Source organism: Thermobia domestica, chromosome 10, assembly GCF_964235325.1.
Source record: "Thermobia domestica chromosome 10, izTheDome1.hap1.1, whole genome shotgun sequence".
NCBI lineage: Eukaryota > Metazoa > Arthropoda > Insecta > Zygentoma > Lepismatidae > Thermobia > Thermobia domestica.
The window spans coordinates 172,423,087-172,444,662 of NC_137463.1; the positions used below are offsets into that span (position 1 = coordinate 172,423,087).

Genomic DNA, 21,576 nt, shown 5'->3' on the forward strand with positions numbered 1-21,576 from the left:
ATCATAGTCCAAGTCTTCAAAAGAGTAAAGGCTGATTGTGATTCAGACATCACTTCAACGAACCAGAAAACAAGATACAGTAATCACAAGAATTTTCATTCAATTTGCGTAGTGAGGACAACATAATTAAAATTTCGTACTCATCAAGATTACTCGAGAAAAGTATAAATAAGTCATGAGAGCTGTCAACGGAACAACTCTCTTCTTCTTCGGTCGGGGTAAAATAGGACTAGTTTATCAAGTTGAATGTGAATGTTCAACTTTCTAAATTAAAACATTCTGATTTGCTCAGTGATGATATTAATGGATATTAAATAAGCAAAGCTTGTAACATGTAAAATCTCACAAACATTATCAGAAAGACATACTGGAAATGAAAATACAAGTATTGATAAATTACCTTTTTATTCGAAAAAGTTTCTTTAATTTACACACAGTATGAAAGATTATAAGTTATTTTGAATAAAACCGTCAATAATAGAACTTAATTACTTAACCAATAATTATGTAGTAATATTTGCACTAAATTATTTTGAGAACCAACTTACATCATTTACTTCAATTATTTTAACCCCAGCCAAATACAAAGAATAATTAAGGAGGAAAATAAGTGATGAAATAACTACACTGAGAAAAAAAGGACTAGGATTTCCGTGTGGATACATCGTATTTACGCGGGTGCGCTCCTTAAGTAATGCAATTTCATGTATAAAAGTACAGCAGGAGGGAACACCATGCCAGGTCTGGAGTTCGTTGTCGTCGCGTCGAATTATCCGTGACGTAATGAGTCACAAATGACGTAACGAAAAAGTTTAGCACAGCCTGTTAGTCTGGTGGTTACCTCCTGCTTTTCTGTCATTCACAAACTGTTTTTACGTGAGTTAACAACAGTCTGAAATGTTGAATTGTGGTCACCAACAGCTGAGAAGGACGGAACTGCATTACTGACAGTACGTTACCAACCTCATGTAGTGGAGGTACATACTGCTTTAAAGAAGTAACTCAATTTCAATTAGTGGTCACCACAAGTTAAGCAGGAATCAACTCCATTACTGGCAGGTTGGTACATCTTGCTGTACTGGTGTGTCCCCTAACTAGCATGGTGTAACTGAAGTAGTGAATGTGTGGGCCACCCGTATAGAAAGGGTGTTCCGCAAGTAAAAGCATGACGGCACAACATGCAGTACTGTGTTCCCAACACAGTACTGCATGTTGTGCCGTCCTGCTTTTCTAGCAGTCAATACCATGCATAGAATGTACGGACCAACAGATTTTACGTTGATTCAGCACGTACCTGCTGACTACATATAAGCGTAATGCAGGGTTGCATATCATGTAAAGTCAAGACTGAAGAGTTAATCTTGAAAATGATCTTCCTCCGATTAACACTTCAGCTTTTACTTTACAGGTTTAGAATTCTACCCTGCACTACGAGTTACATAATCAACCGGTACGTGCTGCACCAACCAAAAATCTGTTCGTACTACAATGCAAAGGGTCCTTACATTCCTGCATGTTTGTGCTGTATCAATTGCCAATTTCCAACAAAGTACTTACCTTTACCATGGATCTAAGGATTTGTAGTTGGGTCTACGGAAACTTCCTTCTCCACATATTTACGTTGTATTGCCTTATACTTATCACATCTATGGATCAGCCCGTTAATACCATGACACAACTGTGGGACTTTCACTTTCAAAAACTTCATACATGGTCACTAATCTGTTTACCAAAGCATCCTTGTGGTATGAGTCCAGAATGCTTTGTGAACATTGCACATAGCGCAATTGGAAAAGTGTCAAGCAGTGGCGTACGCATGGGAGGGTTTGGATTTTTAACACCCTTGAGAAAAAATATTAAAAAATAAACATTCACAAACTGGTATAATATTAAGATATGAGATACCAGCACTTTGAATTATATGAACTAGGAAACTTGAAGAGCTTCTGCTTACGCCACTAGTGTTAACAATTGGGGAACCCACCTTTCCGTCACTTTCCTCACGTGCAGAGTCTCACTCAACATGGTGTGAACGGACCGCTACTCACCTTCACCTCTCTAGCTAAAGAATTAGTAGTCATACTTCTATCTTCAAGCATTAAGCTGCTAATTTTGTTGCCAAACTTAGGTCTGTAGACACTGAGTGGCGAACTTTAGTCATCCTGTATACTTGTGCGATCATATCTAAATTCTTTCTTCCAGCGTTTTACTGTAACAAGATAGGCATCCCTCACTATATACCATAATGAAATAAATTATTTTCAATAGCGTACATTTTAAACTTCTGTGGGAGTAAGACAAACTTAACGCTTTGGCATTGTTTATTATAATTTCAGGATTCTCACCTACCTGGAAAAGTGAGGGAATTTTAAGTATGGACTTTTACATTTCTGTTGGATTTTTCTTTTTGCCTTACCCCGAAATAAAGTTATTTGTTTTGAAAAATTTTCTACCTAAACACACAGACAGACAGACAGAGAACGAGGTACGGTCTACTGTCTGCTTTGCCTGCTGAGAATGGACTATCGTTCGTCCTCATGACCGGTCCATGAACAAAATATAACTTAAAGAGAAGTGGGTACCTACAACCAATTCTTTGTACAATTATAAGCGAAACACATATTATGAATAGAAAACACCAGTTGAAATTTTACAAACGTCTTGTATTATGGTGAAAAATTTACATAACTTTACACATTCTCACACATGAAACATTGTTACATTCTTCAGGAGAAAAGAATAAACATTGTACTGAACTACTATATTTTACTTCACTTCTAATTTTAAAGCATTATTGCAAATTACTTTGTTACAAAATAACAAAAATGCAACACATGAAACGTATGGTAATTGAAAAATACAAAAACTTGCCATTCTCGTTCAAAAAATATTAATTGCGTTTCAATATGGGAGTACAAGAATTGTTCCAACAAATGTAATACAACAAATAATGTAAACAAAATTACAAACAAAAATACAACACAAAATTATGAAATACGAATAATGTAAAGATTATGAACTTTTACGATAAAGTGTAAATAGACACTTAACTAAGTACGAGGGATGTTCAATTCCAAGTATTATTTTCTATCATGAGCATGAGAGTACACACTTACTATTACTTATAGTGTGCTATAGACGCTGGACAAAGCGTATCATTTGTTAAATAACCTATAGACATGTTCGAATGCATATGTGGAATTTGATGTTTTTGAATAACATAAACGCGAGTGAAGTTTACACATGACTTCAAGCTGAATAGAGTTAAGATAACCATATAATAATCTGTATAAGTTCTAGGATGCATATTTAAAAAAAGAAAAAGAGAAACACACCTTGCATGTGGTGCTTTATTATCTTTGTTGAATCTCCCTTTCAATATATCTGCCTGCGCTGGGGCCTTGCTTTCGAAAACTCCTATTAAAAACTAAAAGAAATAACATAATGTGATTTTTAAAGCCATGTAATACGAAACACTCCGCATGTCCCTAAACCACTAAAATTCTTTCACCTTAACAGCTCGAACTGTGTCCTTTCGTTTTGGAGATGTAAACGTATTAAAATTATTTCCATTATAAAAATAAATTTGTGTTCTGGAGAACAGAGTGGAATTGAATCATTTAGCAAAGTAGTGTACACAAGAAAAGTGAGAAGTGTAAATTATTAAAAAACGAAATATTTTCTTCGATACGTTTTACATCTTCGGAACAAAAGGACACAGTTCAAGCAGTTAAAGTGGCAACGTTTATTGTTTTGGGGACATGTGGAATGTTTTATTTTAGAACTTTAAAAGAAATTCACACACTTTCAATTTATTCTAGTTTGCAGTAGGAGTATTCGAGAGCGGGACCAAGGCTCCAGCGCGGGCGGATATATCGAAATGAAGAACTAACAAATACAATAAAGTACTACATGTAAGATGAGTTTTTTTCCTTGTTAAGGTAATTCTGTCAATAGTTAACCTTTGAATAGTGTACATAAGTACAAGATAATCTCAAACGAGGTTGCTCAGAGTCACAGTCTCTGTTAGCACTTGGCAAGTGAGATTATGCCCAATACTACTTGGAAGGGGTGTCGAAATGTTTTATTCATATATTAACATTGAAATATCTCTCGGTCAAAGGTGTACTCGTCGCATTGGGAGGATGACAGTCCCTAATGGATGGTCTAACAGAAACTCTTCTTAGAGTGAATTGTAGTACTCACTAATTGTAAAATGCCGGATGATTGGACTCATCTGAATATTTTACTAATTTTCGTCTTCATATCAAAGAAATTTCACAACACACTGTTCCACGTCAACACTCACATACTTTTCTACCATATCATCTAACAAGTGATTTGTGTGACTCATAGATTTTGCATATAATTGAATAATAGTAAATAATTGCCTTTTATAAGCATGACATAACAACATTTGTGTGTTTGCATCTCTTATACTCATGAGAAAGAAGCTTTTTACAATTACAATAAAACAGGAAAGACAAAACCTATTAAATCAGACCTAGTACAGTTCCCTTTAACTTCCCAAGAAAAAAAAATTCACAACACAGTGTTCCACGTTCACACTCATATACTTTTCTACCACATCATCTAACGAGGGACTTGTGTGGCTCATAGATTTCACATACAATGGAATAATAGTAAATAATTGCCATTTATAAGCATGACATAACAATATTTGTCTGTTTTCATCCCTTATACTCATGAGAAAGAAGCTTCTTACAATTTCTATAAAACAGGAAAGACAAAACCTATTAAATCAGACCTAGTACAGTTCCCTTTAACTTCTCAAGCAACAAATAAATAAATAAACAAAATAAAAAATAAATACATAAAATATAAAATGATGGAACTCCATGTAATCTAAGCTAGCCAAGCTATTCTAAGGGCATTCTGACAGTTATGTATATCTTACTGTCGCACATGATAGTAATTGCATTCGGCACTAAAGAAAACAGAGCAGAGGGTTGAAACCAGTCACTCTCATTGGTTCTATGTACATGATATGCAAAATAATAAGTCCAATTCCACTGTTTGAAACAGAGAACATAAGAAAAAAACTCATCCATCATCAGCAACAAATATTTTAGTAATTTGTGCAAAAGCAGGAGTGTATCAATGCATAGATCTACTGTGACAACAGAAGAAATATGTAACCTCTGACCCTTAACTTTAATCCACTTCACTACGAACAAGTTTGATTGCCGCAGATCAAACCGCTCACACAGGAGGTGATTAGTTAAATTACTAACTGATACTTTCTTTGCACATGCAAAGGCATCCAACGTTTTGTTTTCAATAAAAATATCATTGAGGAGTAGCTGTTTTCTTAATGCTATTGTTTTAAAAATATTCAGTCGGTTACAAGAGGCCTTTGCAGAAAGAAAATCTGTAATCATAAATTGCAACTGTTCTGTGGAATCAACACAAACTCGGCGATTAAGTAGCCTATCCATAATTTTACGTTACATATAAATACAACTCCCGCGCACCTCACAGTCTGTGGGTACATACGCTCTAATTATCAGACCCAAGTGTCTTATCAATACCATCATCTCAGCAGCTGATGTTTTAATTCTTACATTGCAACCATCAACAACAATACAGTTTGTGGGTTTTGAACCTGAGTCGGGCCATAATTAAAAGCTTTCAATTGCTTTCTAAAATGTTAAGTGAAGTAAGTTTAGAACGAATTAGTAAAAATTCAACAAGAAATGGCATGACATAGCGACAGCAACCTTCAAAATAATCGTGAAGAATATCAACAGACACGTGGTCAAAAAGTTGAAAGCCATGCAATGTATCAAGAATGACACATCTTTCTTTTATACCAGTTTTTGATTTATTCTGTAACAATACAGCATGTTCATAATTTACTATTGTCCTTATGAAGAACAGATTTTCAAAACACATGGTCTGCAACTGTTTTTTATTTACTGAACATATTCGACACCAACAGTCTGCAACAAAACTTTCCACAAACCTCAAAATACTGTTTAGACCAAGATTATCGCCTGAGAAACAAACATGAAACCTTATATTACCTGTGTGCACATCTGTGGATACATTAATACCAGTATTACGCAAGAAGTTAAGTTGTTCACTTACTTGCTTAAAAACTGTCATTAACAAACTGTACTCTGTCTGATGCATGAAATAATGCTAAGAGAAATATGTGATTCAATTGTGAAAGCAAATGGCCAGCCAGAAAAGGTAGTGATAAATAAACAGCACCCAATTTATGAATGGTATAATGGCTACCAAGAGGATTGCTTATCTCGGAATAATAATAATAATAAAAAAAATCAACGGGAGCATTAAACTATCCTGCTCTTCAGTTTTGGCCATGATGTCTAGCCAGACTCTGCTTTGTATTATGTTTTCCATACCAGCTGTACAATTTTGTAGCCGTTTCAGGTTCCGCAAAATTGGTTTTAAAACTTCATTCATACATAAGAAATTCTGAAAAACTGAGGCGGAGTCTTTCTGCTTCTCACTTGTTATTCTCTGGAGTTTTTCTGCTTCTCATTTGCTATTTTTATTATTTTGTCACGGACCCTAAGGATGCCACTAAACTGTGAATAGTTTTTTCCAGGTTCCTTGTAGTCAAAATCGGTAAGTAACTGAAATAAAAAGCAGTGTTGATGTCAGAAACCTATTAATATCTATGTCATATATAGCCTATTACATAGAAACTACTGAATTATTAACATTTGGGAGTAACTATATAAAAGTGCCTTTTCTCAAACCAGTCAGGTATTAATGACCTCACCATGGAGAATAGGTTTGGAAACCAGAAGGATAAAGATTTGTTTTTCACAGTTAAAAATCAAATCGCGCTTTAGGTAAATTAAGGTAATCTGCTATATTCTTGCTAGTATTCATGCAGTTGAAACATAAACCAATCATATATATATATATATATATATATATATATATATATATATTGTTCATTTTTATTCGCGGATCTGATTAGCCAGCGAGCCGCCATTAGGTCATCAGTGATTTAAGACATTTAAGCTACACATATTATGAAATAATTCAAAAGTCATGTGCGTCCCTAAATTTGTTACAAAATTTCATATATAGGAAATAGATTGTCACGATAGTTGATCAGGCAAAGAAACAATTTTTAGAATTTATGTTCTTTCGTCAATTACTCGAAAAACATTAAGCAGATTTTGATGGGATTTTAGTGGTAGATAAACTTACTGGCGAACTTCAACTAAGTTTGACTGTTTGGTTTATAATTGTTTTCATGTTCCCACGAGATACGGTAGTTCTGGGTTTCAGGCCAGGCATAGAATATGAGGTCTTATCAAATCCAAACGCACTACAAAATGGTTGTATATATTAAGGTGCTGATGATGATCACCTACACTTCCCCCTGCATCACACTTTATTGTATCATCTAGGAAACAGAAATGTTTCTAGGAACGTTAGCGAATGGCACTAAAGTATTATAAATCATGACGGACCGTATAGCTGACAATCTCAGTTTGTGAATTGTGAACATATTTAAGTAGGTACCCTCGTTAGCTTTAAATTGAAGAATGGAGAAATATACAAATATTACGTTTATTTCCAAAATTCTTACCTGCGAAGACACAGGACAACTGATATAATTTAACCCTTGAAGCTATATAAAATATACTCCAACTTACACACTACAAAGTTTCTGACTTGCTTCTTGAGAAAGAAAAAGATAACGACTTACTCAAGAGAAACATCTAAACCAGCTTTCACATATACAAAAAAAAAAAAAAAAAAAAAGAAAGAAAAAAGAAAAAAAGAAACTTAATAGAATGAAATATAAAACTTGTTTGCTCTCAAATTTGATCTTACACTTTTTGTAATGCAATATTTTGTAGTTTTCTCTTACAAGAAAAAGCATACAATTGAATTTCGTATCTATGAGACAATTATTCGTCAAAACTGAAGCTGCTGCTTGTGAGGGCTAAGATTCATAAGAAACGATAAAAATTATTCGTATTTAGCATTTGATTCGAATATTGTGAAAAAATAACCAATGCACTAACATATCCCCCTACACCACTTACCAGTTGATATCCCTGTTGTTGCTTCAAGGCTGGGTATTTATTGAAATACTCGCTCAGAGTAACTTCAGTATCTTCTAAATATTTTAGCCGAGAGTCTACGGTTTCCTTCCAATACAGGGACCATGGCTGGATTGCATTACTCAGCCACTGCAGGTGTTCAGCCACAGATGGAGCAACTGAAAGAAAGTAAATATTGAGATGACGCTTCAGGTATCTGATTTTAATGCTTTTTAATATTTTATCTTTTGTAAAAGTACTAGAGACCAGATATGTAAAAAAAAACTTTTTTTCTTTGGCAGAAGGTCGTCGATGTTGATGGGAACTATTTTTGATCTTCCACGTACGTCTAAGGTGACATATCGATGTTCGAAAATGCGGGTGGAAAAGGGACAGAACTTTCTTGGTTACCGTTATATAAGAGTGGCATAACATTATTAAGAACTAACTCTAAAAATAAAAAATAAAATGTTCTAAGGTATAGACATTTCTTATGTATATGAATTCCTTCTATTACGTTTCTTATTATAGATTTATTTTATTATAACAACTGTATACAATTTTAATAATAGGTAAGTGCTTCTTCTGTAAATAAGATTTTAGTTTAAAAACTGATCATTTATAAAATGTGTTAGGCATATCGTATTTTTTTCTGACCTTTACAGTAAGTATTAAGAGGAAACGGTGGTAATGTATAAAAAAACGTGGATGGCAAATTGTTCATGATTCTCTCTTGAAGGCAATTTTGAAATCTGGTTCCTGCTCTATTTCGCTTAGTATTGATTGTAGTAAATAAATCGAAGGACTTGTGGCAAAAGCAACCCTTGTTGAAACAAGATTTTTTTTTCAGAAAAATGAAAAGAAAGCTGCATGTTTTACAAGGTGTCAGAGACACGTATAAAGAAACAGATTTGCAGAGTTTCTCATACTGTATACTAGAGAAAGCTCTCTTTTTATTCTTCAGAGAAATTTTGTATTTTAACAAGGGTTATTTTGGAAAAAGCCCCTCAATTCATATTAAAACTGGATAACTGTAATTAGTTTATACACAGACTTAATTATCAGGATTATAGACTTACAGGCAGACAAGATTATATATATATATTAATCATTATCAGCTGCTGATATATACCGCTTGTGGGAAGGTAACTCTTGGGCCGCGCCGTGATCAGTTTCACACACGACAGAATAAAGTCGCTTTAACTCAGGCACTATTAGTCCTACACTAATATAAGCATGCATTTTTTGGAAGAGCATAAAATGGCGAAAAACGTTTAGAAGACACATTTTTCCAAATTCGATCTTGTAAATAATCTGTGGCTAAAAACTGACTTCACACGCAACCAATACTAAGTGAAAATAACAAGAAAACCATTATATTTAGCTCAAAAATGCACTGAAATTAATTTGAAGACAATTACGCAAACAAAATGAAAAAACTTTGTATGCTTTAGCTTCAATAGTTACGAAGATATAGTGAATAATACAAATGGCTAAAATTTCGGCTTTCTGGCATCCGGCTCTGGTGTTTTTGTGATCAGTGATGGGTATATATTCAAAAAAATATCGGATGCCAAATTGTTACATGATTTGCCCTTAGACCTCAATTTTTTAGCCCCGATGCTTAGACTATACTAAGTAATAAAAGTACTTCTGAAAGAAACTCACATTACATCCAGTGCTTTATTATCCTTATTAATTCTTTCTTTAATATTTCTGCCTGCGCTTCTCCCTTGGTCTCGAACATTCCTACTACGAACTAGAAGACACTGTGATTTTTAAGTTTTGTAATATGAAACACTCGACGTGTCCTCAAAACAAAACACATTCTTTCACCTTAAAGTTCGAATTATATCCTTTCGTTTTGGAGATGTAAAACGTATTAAAGAAAATATTTTGTTTTGTTTTAATAATTTACACTTCTTTCACTTGTTTCTCTTGTTCATTTACACACAAGGATGTAAGGTGAGTATAATCTATTCCAGCCTGTTCTCCTAAATACAAGCTTGTTTTAACAATGACAACAATACGTTCACCTCACCAGAACGAAAAGACACAGTTCGAGATGTTACGGTGAAAGAATATTCAGTGCTTTGGGGACATGTGGTGTGTTTAGTATTACAGGATTTAAAAACAAAAATAAATAAATAAAAGAATAATAACAATAAAATAGCATGTAAATAAATAAAAATATAATACAAATTCTAGTATATAGTAGGAAGATTTCAGACCAAGGCTCCAGCTCGGGAGGCAATATTGAAGAAATGAAATATTAACCAGGATAAAAAGCACGAGATGCAAGGTAGGTTTCTTTTTCTTCGTTAAATATTCAACCTAGAGCACCTACACGTTATTAAAATTACTTATTTACACTTGTATAGTGTGTGTTTTTTGTCAGATCTTACTAATAGTTCTCAGAAATGGAATAACGGGAAAATTTTAGTGTTTACATGAGTCATTCGGAAACAAATGCAATTAGCAGGATTTGGACGTGAAAAGAACATAGCAAAAATTTGAAAATTTAGTCCTAATACAGCAATACCCATACATCAATTCGCGGGTTGCACTTTTCTTGTGTCTCCAGCTGCTCTAGTGGCTAGCACATATGCCTTTAGTGCGCATGGTCCCGAGTTCGATCTCCGTTGGGAGACCACATAAAACTTAATTCCACCATCATTCACTTTCATTAACCATCCAGCTCCTTTTGCTAAAAGGGTATAACTGTGGGCCGTTAAACTTAATTATTGATAATTAATTATATGCACTTCGCTTGGGAGATAAAGTCACTATCACAAAAACGATATCTTGTCTTGTAAGCTGATAAAAGATTCCATTCACCAGAGTGAACCTTTTCTTTAAGGCTTAAGTGCTTTAAAATATTTAGCAGATAAAGTAAATATATTATACAATAGATCCTAGCACTTTCAAAATATTTGGCAACTGAAAAAATACTTACCGACTTCAGTATCATCTTCAGTACAGCTGGAATCTGTTAGTGTTGCTGGTGATGAGGGTCTTGAGTTTCTTGACCTACTGAATCCAGGAAGCTCCCCAAGTTTGCGGAATCTTCTGCGCCTTGATATATAAGCTTCATACAAGATGCCACCAGCGTTCCGTTTCTTTCGGTAAGGGATAGCACTTAATGAAGAAGTGAAGTAAATAGCTGGAAGCTCCTTCGGAAATATTTTTCTTATTTCAAGAGCTAACTTAGTAAAGGTTTCTGCGTGAACTTTTAAGGATGTGCTATCACCTAAGATCGCTCTGATTATTATTCCACCAAGCTCTTTTCTCTGCCTCTGTGTTAAGAGTCCACCGGTTGTATTTCCTGCTGCAATAAGACCTTTCCCATCCATGGAGCTCTGTAGTACTTTGAGAACCTGTAATATAAATCACCGAAACATATATTGCATATTGGATGATCTAATGTTCATGCTTAATAGAAGAGAGTTCTATTCGAGAAAACAGATACAAGCTTGAACAAAGGTAATGTATAAAGAGCGAAAGGTAATTTAAAATCTTCAAGGAAGCATAGTGCAAATGCTGCTACTTAATTTGTCGAAATACTTTTGTATGAACAGTGACTGAATATACAAGGAATTGTTCACAGTAAAATAAACATGGTATGATAAAATTGAGAACAATGAAACTGGGACTATGTATGTGAACAGAGTGAAAGGTACCTTTTTTTTAAAATAACGAATTGTCATTGAGAACTTGGTTATTTCTCACATCTATGGTTTCGAAGTGGCCTCGTTTAGCAGTGCATTACGAAGCGTCTGGAAGTACGTTGCTCCGTAAAGTGAGCCCAGCTATACGTACAAATATAAAATAAAAAGTTCATTATATCAATAACTTACAAAATTATCATCCTGTTCCCTGTTTACTTCAAAATCTTTCCTTGCACACAGTAGTTCATAAAGCTGAATTTGCTGATTTGAAGTTGCTAATTCTTCTCGTCCAACAATTGGTTCCGAAGTGTCCGGTAAAGTTTTTGCTGTGTTCGTTCGACGCTGTAAAAATACTTCTTCTGCACCTGTTGCTTTTAATACACTCGTAGATATGTCCAGTATGGAATCTTCAAACTCCGGTTCAAAGGAAGGATTAACCTACAAATAAACATATTAAATACATACATACTGGAAAGTACGGTTGAGAATCATTATTCAGAAGCAAACTTAATACACTAATAATAAACTTTTTAAAAGTTACAGGAAAGCGTATGCAAGCCACAACAATTAAATACGAATTGTCACTGTCCGGAGAAAAAAAAATCGATGAGTGATTAGAAAAGCTTCACGAAAAGCTGAGTATTTTACAGTAAAAATGAGAAACAAACTTTATAAAAAGACGATATGAAACAGTAAAATTCTAGGAAATTAGTATCTTGAGCTAAATTGCTAGAGCTAAATTGGTGTAACCATCCTCTAGGCTACTACTTTGTGATTTACAAGTTTCGGTCCGAAGAGATTGGACTTCATCACCTAACTAAGGGTGGTTATACTACGTACTTAAAATTTCAAACCTATTAATAAAAGCAAGTATTTACTGACTGCATTCTCTGTCTTTCCCAAGGCATCAATAAAGGAAAAGTCTCTGTGTGGGACATCAGAAGGCAACTAACGAAAAAAAAGAAGAAAAAATACTCGGATCTGACAACACGGAGCGACCCAGCATTGTGCGTAGCTAAAGACACCGTAATGCAATAGGCAGAAAATTCAATGAAACTCACCTTTGAAGCAGTTAATATATTATTCATTATATAACATTTCACGTATATTCAACTAAAAAAAAGTATTCCTCATATAAGCTTAGCACTAAGTATGAGATTTAAAAAAAAATGGCCAAAATTACAATTAAACTGGAAGTCTTGACAATAGTTGATTGTTGTTGCACATTGTAAAACAAAACCATAAGAATGTAACAATACAACACTATCTCCTACAGAACCCCATCTCCCTGTTTAACACAAAGATGTGACTTGTATATTCTTCGCAGGTAATTATACATGAAACATTTTCAATGGGTGCTTAGTACAAAGTATATGCTCATGATCAACTATTCGCACAACGTACATTATGCAAGAAGAATGTTATAATATATTCTTGTTCTATAAACTACTTTTTCCACACTAAACGTTTTCGTACCAAATTTCTTTGTACAAGTACTGTGTCAACTCATAAGTATTATTTGGAAATGCTCTTACATTTTGAGTGTCGACAGCTTGAGACCAAACAGTCCAGTTCTCCCAGAATTTAGCACGGAGGCCGATCTGTGGAATAAGCTGCTCCATGTCCCTTTCATTCAGGAAACGCATGGCTGTTATATCAATACAGTTTTCTTATATAGAAAAAAAAAAAGACAATGTATTAACTTGTGCTAATAATTATTTACACACAGCAATGAGTTGATGAAAGTGTTCTTATGATAATCAAGACTTATGAGCAATCAGAGCAATTTCTTCATCTTTTTTTCCTTCGAGGGAAGTTCTACATAAAATATCTCACGGGACGAAAGTAAACAAATTACCAGCAAACACTAACTGCTGTATGTTTAGTTTAAATGGATCAAATAATATTTTACTGCAATAAGTAATTAGGCTACATGCTGGAATTGGACGAAAACAATGCTATTTGCAATTTTTATTAAATTTTATAAAAGCTGCAAGCTGTTGTCATTATTTATTGAAGTTCGGCGTCCCCTTTCAAACCAAGGCTGTGTAAGAAGTGGGTCTGCATTGGACATCGAACCCAGGACCCCGTGCACCAAAAGTGCGCGAGCTAACCACTTGATCAGCTGTCTAAATGTTGAATATTTGCTACTTGTGTGGTTACATTTTTGCTAAAAATTATTCAAACGGAAACTGTTAGAGAATTCTACCTTAACATTTGTTCAAGCATTAGAAGCCGTAATTTAATTATTCGCAGCATTAAATAACGATCTAACGCGACAGGGCATAGGATGTATTGTCAGGGGTGTAGCCACAGAGGGAAAATGGACCTGGAACCTCCAAAGGAAGTTCATCTATTATGTTTCTATGAAACATGTTTAATACTTATAATAAATGAAAGTTTTTAAAATAATATATTGCAAATACAATTATTTTCGTTAAACAATTAAAAATAAAACGGCATTTAAAAGACGAGACTGTTTATATACTAGTACATCATAGGAGACTGATTTAGTGCTTCCACGTATCGTGTCTTGGGCGCGAGACTCGGATACGATTGCGGGCGGGCACGTTGTAGCGTAGCTCCACTTCTTACATAGTATTGGTGATGAAACGGACGCTAAAATAAACTCTCACAACAGCAATTTGTGAGAATTCATGATTAACACTGACAACGAGGGTGGGCAAAAACCTTTTTTTTTTTCATTGAAAAAAACACAAACTTTTTTTTGTTTGTTTAAACCAGGATTTTATGGTTTAAATAATTAGCACCAGGGTGGATTGATTTAAATCAGTCTGATTTAAATCACGATTTTAATCAAGATTTAAATCACTTGATTTTTTAAATAAAAATCGTTGATTTAAATCAAATCCGAAATGAATTAATTTAAAGTGAAAGTAAGTAAAATCCCGTTTCTCTTCTGTTATTTCGATTATGGAAGATAATAATCATAATACAATGAGACTCAAATGTATGTAAGCACAGTATAAAAACGATTACCATGTAGGGAACGAACAGGGAAAATCCCGTTTGAACGGGTTACGGGTGAACCCTGCTTTCTTCTCTTTGTAACACAAGGTTTTAAAATTTCTATTGCAACGGGGAAATCACCATAGACATTTAAGATGAAAACTCTTTTGTGTCCACGTCTATTTGTTTGTTTCCAGATAATAGGGGCGTATTTAGAGGGGTCCGATCCCCTCTCCGAAACAAAAAATAAAAATTGATTTTAAAATTTTGGGCGAAAGTTATGTACTAAATACATAGAAGTTCCTCGGGGTCGTAATACGACAAATTTTGGATGCGTTAAAATATCGAATAATACTTTTGATAAAGTGGATACTTGATCCCATTGCAGAACATGCCGCAATCTGCGAGTGATCGCAGAAAATTTGCCGGGCCTGTGCACGAAAAATTGTCAGAGGAAATAAAATAGCCAACAGAAAAGTATAAAAACGTGCCTGCTATGTACAGATGTCTTAAATGCACGAACAACTCGTATTTGAACTGTTTTTCACGTCACCTAAAGCATATTTTTAACAATCACAAGTGTTTCTTCTGCTGGAACTGATCAGCTTGATTTTTTTATTTTGGAATTCCTGCAGAAAATTTTTGACTTAACAAAAGCTCATCGCATAAAGACAAAGAAAGTTCTGCTATCGGCTAATATATAGGATCAGAAAACGAAGAAATTAAATATCGACTAAAAGCAGGGAATTCGTGTTATTATTCAGTTCAAAATCTCTTATCGTCGCGAATTGTGTCGAGGAATTTGAAGCTTTAAAATATATAAAACGATAATTATGCCTATTGTGGTGTATGGTTGTGAAACATGGTCGCTTACGCTGAGGGAAGAACACAGACTGAAAGTATTTGAGAATAAAATCCTGAAACGAATATTCAGAGCCAAAAGGAACGGAAATGAGGAATGGCGAAAACTTCATGATGAGGAACTGCATAATTTATACCGTTCACCAAACATTGTTAGGGTCATCAAAACTTGGAGGCCCAGGTGGGCAGGACATGTAGCGAGAATGGAAGAAACTAGGAACGCTTTCAAAGTTTTAACTGGAAGTCCAATCGGAAAACGACCATTAGGAAGACCTAGGCGCAGATGGGAGGACAATATTAAGATGGATCTTGCAGAAATAAGAATACAAAATAGAAACTTAAAACAAGTTGACTAAGGATAGAAGTCAGGAGAGCTTTTGTGAACATGGCATTGAACCTCCGAGTTCCATAGGTCATAGAGTGAGTTAGTTAATTTTAGGCGAAATTTATGTACTTTATATGTATTTCGTGCCGCTAGCTAGTTCCAATTGTTTAAAAATATGCCCCTGCCAAATATCAGTAACTTTCGTGAAAAGGAAAGTGTCATGTTGATATACATTGCTGTACTTTTTCCTTAATGCTTAAGAAACATTGTTTAGTATTGAAATAGGTTAACGATTGAGAATTAATTCAAAATTAAAACCCAATACTTTCCCTTAAATGGCATAATTGACATTTAATACTAATTCCTAATGTTTTTTCTTCAGTTCGCGACTTGTATTATACGAAGAAAAAGATTTGATTTAAATCAAAAAAATCGATTTAAATCAAAAAAATCAACAAAAATGATTTTTTTGAAAAAAATCATGATTTTTTTCCACCCTGATTAGCACTATATATTTATATCACATGTGGAGAGAAATAAGTTTGTTTCGCCTTTGAGTTATTATGCAACAACGGGTTATGTCGGAAGGGGTCACATAAGCTTCAAGCGGAATCTAAACTGCTACTCGGCTTACATCCAAGAGAAATTATCCTCCATTTAAACTCGAAACCGAGAATAATTATAGCCACAAATGCGATACTCTACCACTCACTCACGGACTCCTGATAAAAATGCATTGTACTGATCTTTACATACTTGTTAATATAATTATCAAGAGTCATTTCAGAAGGACAAAAAGATAAACAGTTGCACAAGTGAAACCATTATACAGAATTACATACGGATAATTTCAAAATACTGCAGAGTACATAACTAATTTAGTCCAAGTTAGTTCACTACGACTTTTATTAGTCCAAGTTAAAGAAATATAACAACTTAATTTGCATATCAGTAAGAGAAGTGAATAAAGATACGAATTGGCTCTGACCCACTTATACATAAATAGATACCAAAGATACTTCTGATTTCAATAAATGTCTCTCGTGAAGTTTGTATGACCCCCCCAAAAAGTACAGCATTTCGATCAATAGTACACATTATTAAAACGAAACAATATTTAAGCTTTTGATTCCAATTGCATAACAATAATAACAAACTATAAAAAATCACAAAAGAAACATTCATAAACTTATACAAAAAAGAAGTTGCTTTTGTAGTGTAATCTCTTTGAGTAATGAATGGGGAATTTGGATCTAAATATAATACGAATAATATAAGGGAGTGAAACGTGATAACCCACAAATATGAGTTCATCAAGATTTTACGAACACTTACACTTTTATGAACATTTTTCGTTTTCTGGTTTAAACCAGTTTTCTTTTCTTTTTTTTTTTTTTTTAACCAGCCAACCCTGCCACAGCTCCTTTCAGAAATTCACCTTTGCTATAGAAACTAGGCTACATAATATTGATTATATTTAATTAATATTGAGCATCCATCAACTTTAACCTCACAACCCTTATTGGGAGGTCACTTGCTGCAACTGAGAAGCTCCCATGCACCACGGTCCTCAGCTAGTCTCTGCCTTGGCGTAACAATTTTCTGTTTTGATATCCTCCTCACTTCCTCTTTCTTTCCTTCCACCATACCCTCTAGCACGTCCCTCATAATACAGTTCCTTCTCAGTCAATGTCCCAACCAGTTCCTCTTCCTCCTCTTAATTACATCTAATTTTTTTTCTTTCTCCCATACTAATTCTAACACCTACTCATTAGTTTTTCGTTCAACCCAGAAGGGTTGTAGGATTGCCATATTTAAAAAATGAAGATCCGGGACGCTACTAAATGCTTAAAATGAAAAGATGTGTTATATACTAACTTCCTTCCTTCCATTAGATAGAGTTGTTCAGGTATTGCGTAATCACAGTTTTGGTCATTTTAGTAGACCTTCTCTTCCCTAGTTAAGCAAACGAAAGCAGATGATTTATCCCTTCTCCCCTGGTAAGCAATTTCTTTTTCTCAGGATCTATTACGTTTCGAGGCTTTCAGAGCCTGTTTTAGCTCTTCAAGATATGATGTTTCCTTTAACACGTTTTGTCTGTTCGTTTTTTTTTTTTTTTAAGAACTGTTAATTCATTGACAATATGTTCTGGCGGCGTTTGTTATCTTGAAGAACTTCTTTCGTTTATTTTTTTAACTTAATTAAATCCATGATTTATGTATTCAAGTCTTTTATTCTTTCTTCAATTTTTCAACTTTTGAACTGCCATACTCAGAAGTTGAAGAGAATAATTATATACCTAATCTTATGAAAAAAAATATGATATTTCCTTCCTTTCTTCTTCGCTGAAAGCAGGGACATTTAAGCGTCCCGAGAAACATTTTCAGGACGCAGATCTCGATTCCGTGACAGTCCCGGAATTTCCGGGACAAATGATGACCTTTCATTAACCATACATCAAAAGTATATAGTTGAGTAAATAAAATAGAGTTTTTAACTAAGTAAAATGGGACAATCACGAGGAAATGCATGTTTACGGTGTTTGTCTACTAAAAAAAAAACACTTGAAAGAAACTGAAATCGAATATGGGACCCATTAGAAGTGTCACCGCAGCCCTGAGTATTTGCATTAATATTAATTATACATTTATTGTGTTTTTCCCAATTCTGGAGGTCTTTACAACGGCAATAACGCAAGTGAGACGGATAGGGCAATGCACATCAAAAATTCCTTAGTGTGGTACTTTTATTTGAGACTATTCTGGGGTTAAGTGCCGTATTGCCGAACCAATTTTAGGAAATTTACCGGGTCAACTGGAGAACTTATTTAAGTTTGTGAGGAGGAATGAGTGAAAGTCAGGTAAGTGAAATAGTAAAAGTGAAGAACGTTGTCTTTGTTGGCTGTTTTTGATGTTGTAAGCAGTACTGTATGTGGAGGCGGAAGGACTTTTTCGCGGAGAGGTACATTTCTTATGATATAGTAGCGTGAAAGACATGACGTTGGGGAAGAAGGAAGAGCATTTCGAGGGCTATTTAGCGAAGTATTTATTTAAGGAAAGGAAACCCCAGGAAACTGTTGTACACAATTTTCTTCTTGAAATTGGAAAAGTTTACAAGCCTGAGTTTTGAAGGTAAGTGACTTCTAACTGAACGGGAATCTATTTCTGCATAGTGTACAGAAGCTATATTGTATGTTAACAAGTGAAGCGTTGCAAGTGTGAAACGATGACAAGTGCTCTTGTAATTTTTACGATCGCCAAAACCCAGATATTTGTAACCATTCTCGCTAATGCATACACCCACCGTCGATGACGCGCCTGCACCTTTCGGATGTACCCCCTCGCTCCCCTCGGCCTTCCTGCCATGACTCGGCTAAATAGCATTTGTGCTTTTTAGTGGCCACCTAGCACAGGTTGGTTTCTGTTTTGGCATTTATTCCGAAATTGGGCGTCCGCTTTCGCCACGTTTTTTTCGCTGTTATCTCTTTTCCACACTTTCTGCAATTTGTTATTAGGTTCATTAATCCGTGCTCTTCACAAACTTTTAAAAGATTTTGCTCGTTATCAACGTATTGCTTCATAAATGTTTAAACTGTTAGTTCATTGCCCTTGTACACTCGCCATTTTGATAACATAAATGCTCGTTTCTTTCCCACAATGCAACTGTTCAGTTACCTTGCGCCAAATAGTTCCCTCCGCTCGCCGTATAGTCCCATGTTTATAACCGCTTATATATAACAAATAACCAGATCTTTCGAGACTCTTATATATTATCAAACACACAAACGATCAAATTATCCATATCCTTCCTGTAAATTTTAAAAATTTTGCTGCAAACGGACGCCCAACTCTGGAACTTAACCCCCTGTTTTTGCGTTTTAGTTACTATGTCCCTAACGTAAAGTGACGTAACTTTATGCAACCCAACAAAATATAGGTGAATGCGGTAATTTTTTTTTTTTCGTTTTCAAAGTGGTCCTACGATACGGCACAAATGCCCTATTCTGTATTTCACCTTCAGTTTAAATGCTGGTGCAGATTAAGAATACTCCATCAAATTAAGATTGCATTTATCTCTTTTCTTACTTGAAACGATTCCCTACATTCTGGACTGTTCTTACATTGGCGCATGCCCAAATAAATCCGTACAGATTGATAACATGGTGCAAACTGATGTGTCTTGGAAATTATCATGTTTCCCTATTACATAGATTTATTTAATTATGAAACCTACTTGTAGTGCCTCAGAAATTGTTTCCTGGCATAGGTGTAGCTGTACCGAAATACTAAGCAGTAGGCCTACGGTTTTAAGGTGTAAACAAAATTAACTACTCTGATGACTGAAAGGCAAGGTTCTAGAACACAGGTCCCCCTTCTCATTTAGCTGTAATAAAGACAGAAAGCAACGTGCCCTGCGGGGCTCTAACCTGCCTTCACTCGCTAACGCTCGCTCGGCAATACTATGTAAATTAAATATTAAACTTTGCTACAGGAAGGAATCAACCTAGCTACTAATCTATATAGGGCGACCTGTGTTCTAGAACGTTCCCTGATTGAAATGCATAAAATTCATATTCGTATAATTAATTGACAATAGCTCTGCATTAGATAACTCACTCACTAAATTTGCTCAATCAACATAAACTAAAATAAATCTCAGTATGCAGCTAAAAGTTACTTGCGCATATAGAATGTAGCATGTGCCCTCCAATATTTAAACGCTATCGACGCCACTTTTATACTTTGTTAACAATATTCCCCATCTCGCCGCACCTTTGAATAACGTTCAATGTATAAGTGTGACGAGCTTTAAACTTCTTTTCGGAAGTAGTAAATACACAATATCAAATTAATATTTAAGTTAAATTGAAAGTTTGGAACCAACTTTGTAAGGTTCCATTGCTGGAGTAGTATACTTACTTCTTCATCCATTACCTTCAACGTATGGTTCTTGTTTTTTAGTCCTAGCTTCCTTAGCAACCACGTTAATAGCTAGTTGTTTCCCTCTTTAAGTGTTGCCAACAAGTTGACACAAGAAGTCGCTAAATGGGAGATGAAATGACTCCAATTTCGGGTGAAAAGTCGCAACAAAATTATTAATGGAACTCTCTCTCTATCTCTCTCTCCCTCACTATATATATATATATATATATATATATATATATATATATATATATATGTGTGTGTGTGTGTGTGTGTGTATATGTTTTAAATTTGTGGTCAATTCAGATTGAAAGAATCATATGTAACTAAGAATAATTTCATTTTTAGAACGATATATGTATTTTTTAATTTATGATCAATTTCAGTTCAGCAAAATCAAAAATGAGTTTAGAAAAACGAACAAAGAATTGAATCTTACATCCACTTCACTTTTACTTACGTTTCTACAAATTATCAACTTACTCTTGCTAACGTATTATTTTTGCCTTTAAACGGAAGCTCTGCAACATAAAGGACATTATAAATTGGAATTGGTCTCCGTTAGCGGACAAGAGATAACAGCAATCGTAACGAAAATATGGAGACACATGCTATATACTTTCCCAGCTCATCAGTGCTTACGCTAATTTAAATAAACAAAAGGAAAACAAACATATATCTAAGCTGATTCGACTAATAGTACTTCATTATAGGACAAGTTGTTGGTAGCACAAAAGTCGCTAGTTTTGTACGTAAGTCGCCAAATTCTC

At 34.6% G+C, this 21,576-nt stretch overlaps 2 protein-coding genes across 5 annotated transcripts in view; one reads left to right on the top strand and one right to left on the bottom strand.

Moving 5' to 3' along the window:
- Positions 1 to 21,576, top strand: part of LOC145662111 (methyl farnesoate epoxidase-like) — a 379,435-nt gene that overhangs the window by 51,008 nt on the left and 306,851 nt on the right. The window lies entirely within an intron of this gene.
- On the bottom strand, positions 1,697 to 20,927 carry LOC145662844 (uncharacterized). Of its 2 annotated transcripts, XM_081728761.1 has the most exons (6): positions 20,804 to 20,927; positions 13,264 to 13,397; positions 11,918 to 12,166; positions 11,017 to 11,437; positions 8,064 to 8,239; positions 1,697 to 6,626 (listed from the first exon to the last, which is right to left on the bottom strand). In XM_081728761.1, the coding sequence occupies exons 2-6, from the start codon at positions 13,372 to 13,374 to the stop codon at positions 6,504 to 6,506; spliced, it is 1,080 nt and encodes a 359-aa protein (XP_081584887.1). In that variant the 5' UTR covers positions 13,375 to 13,397; positions 20,804 to 20,927; the 3' UTR covers positions 1,697 to 6,503. The 2 variants fall into 2 exon arrangements, with proteins under 2 accessions (XP_081584887.1, XP_081584888.1); XM_081728762.1 differs by lacking the exon at positions 13,264 to 13,397 and having other exon boundaries at positions 20,804 to 20,914.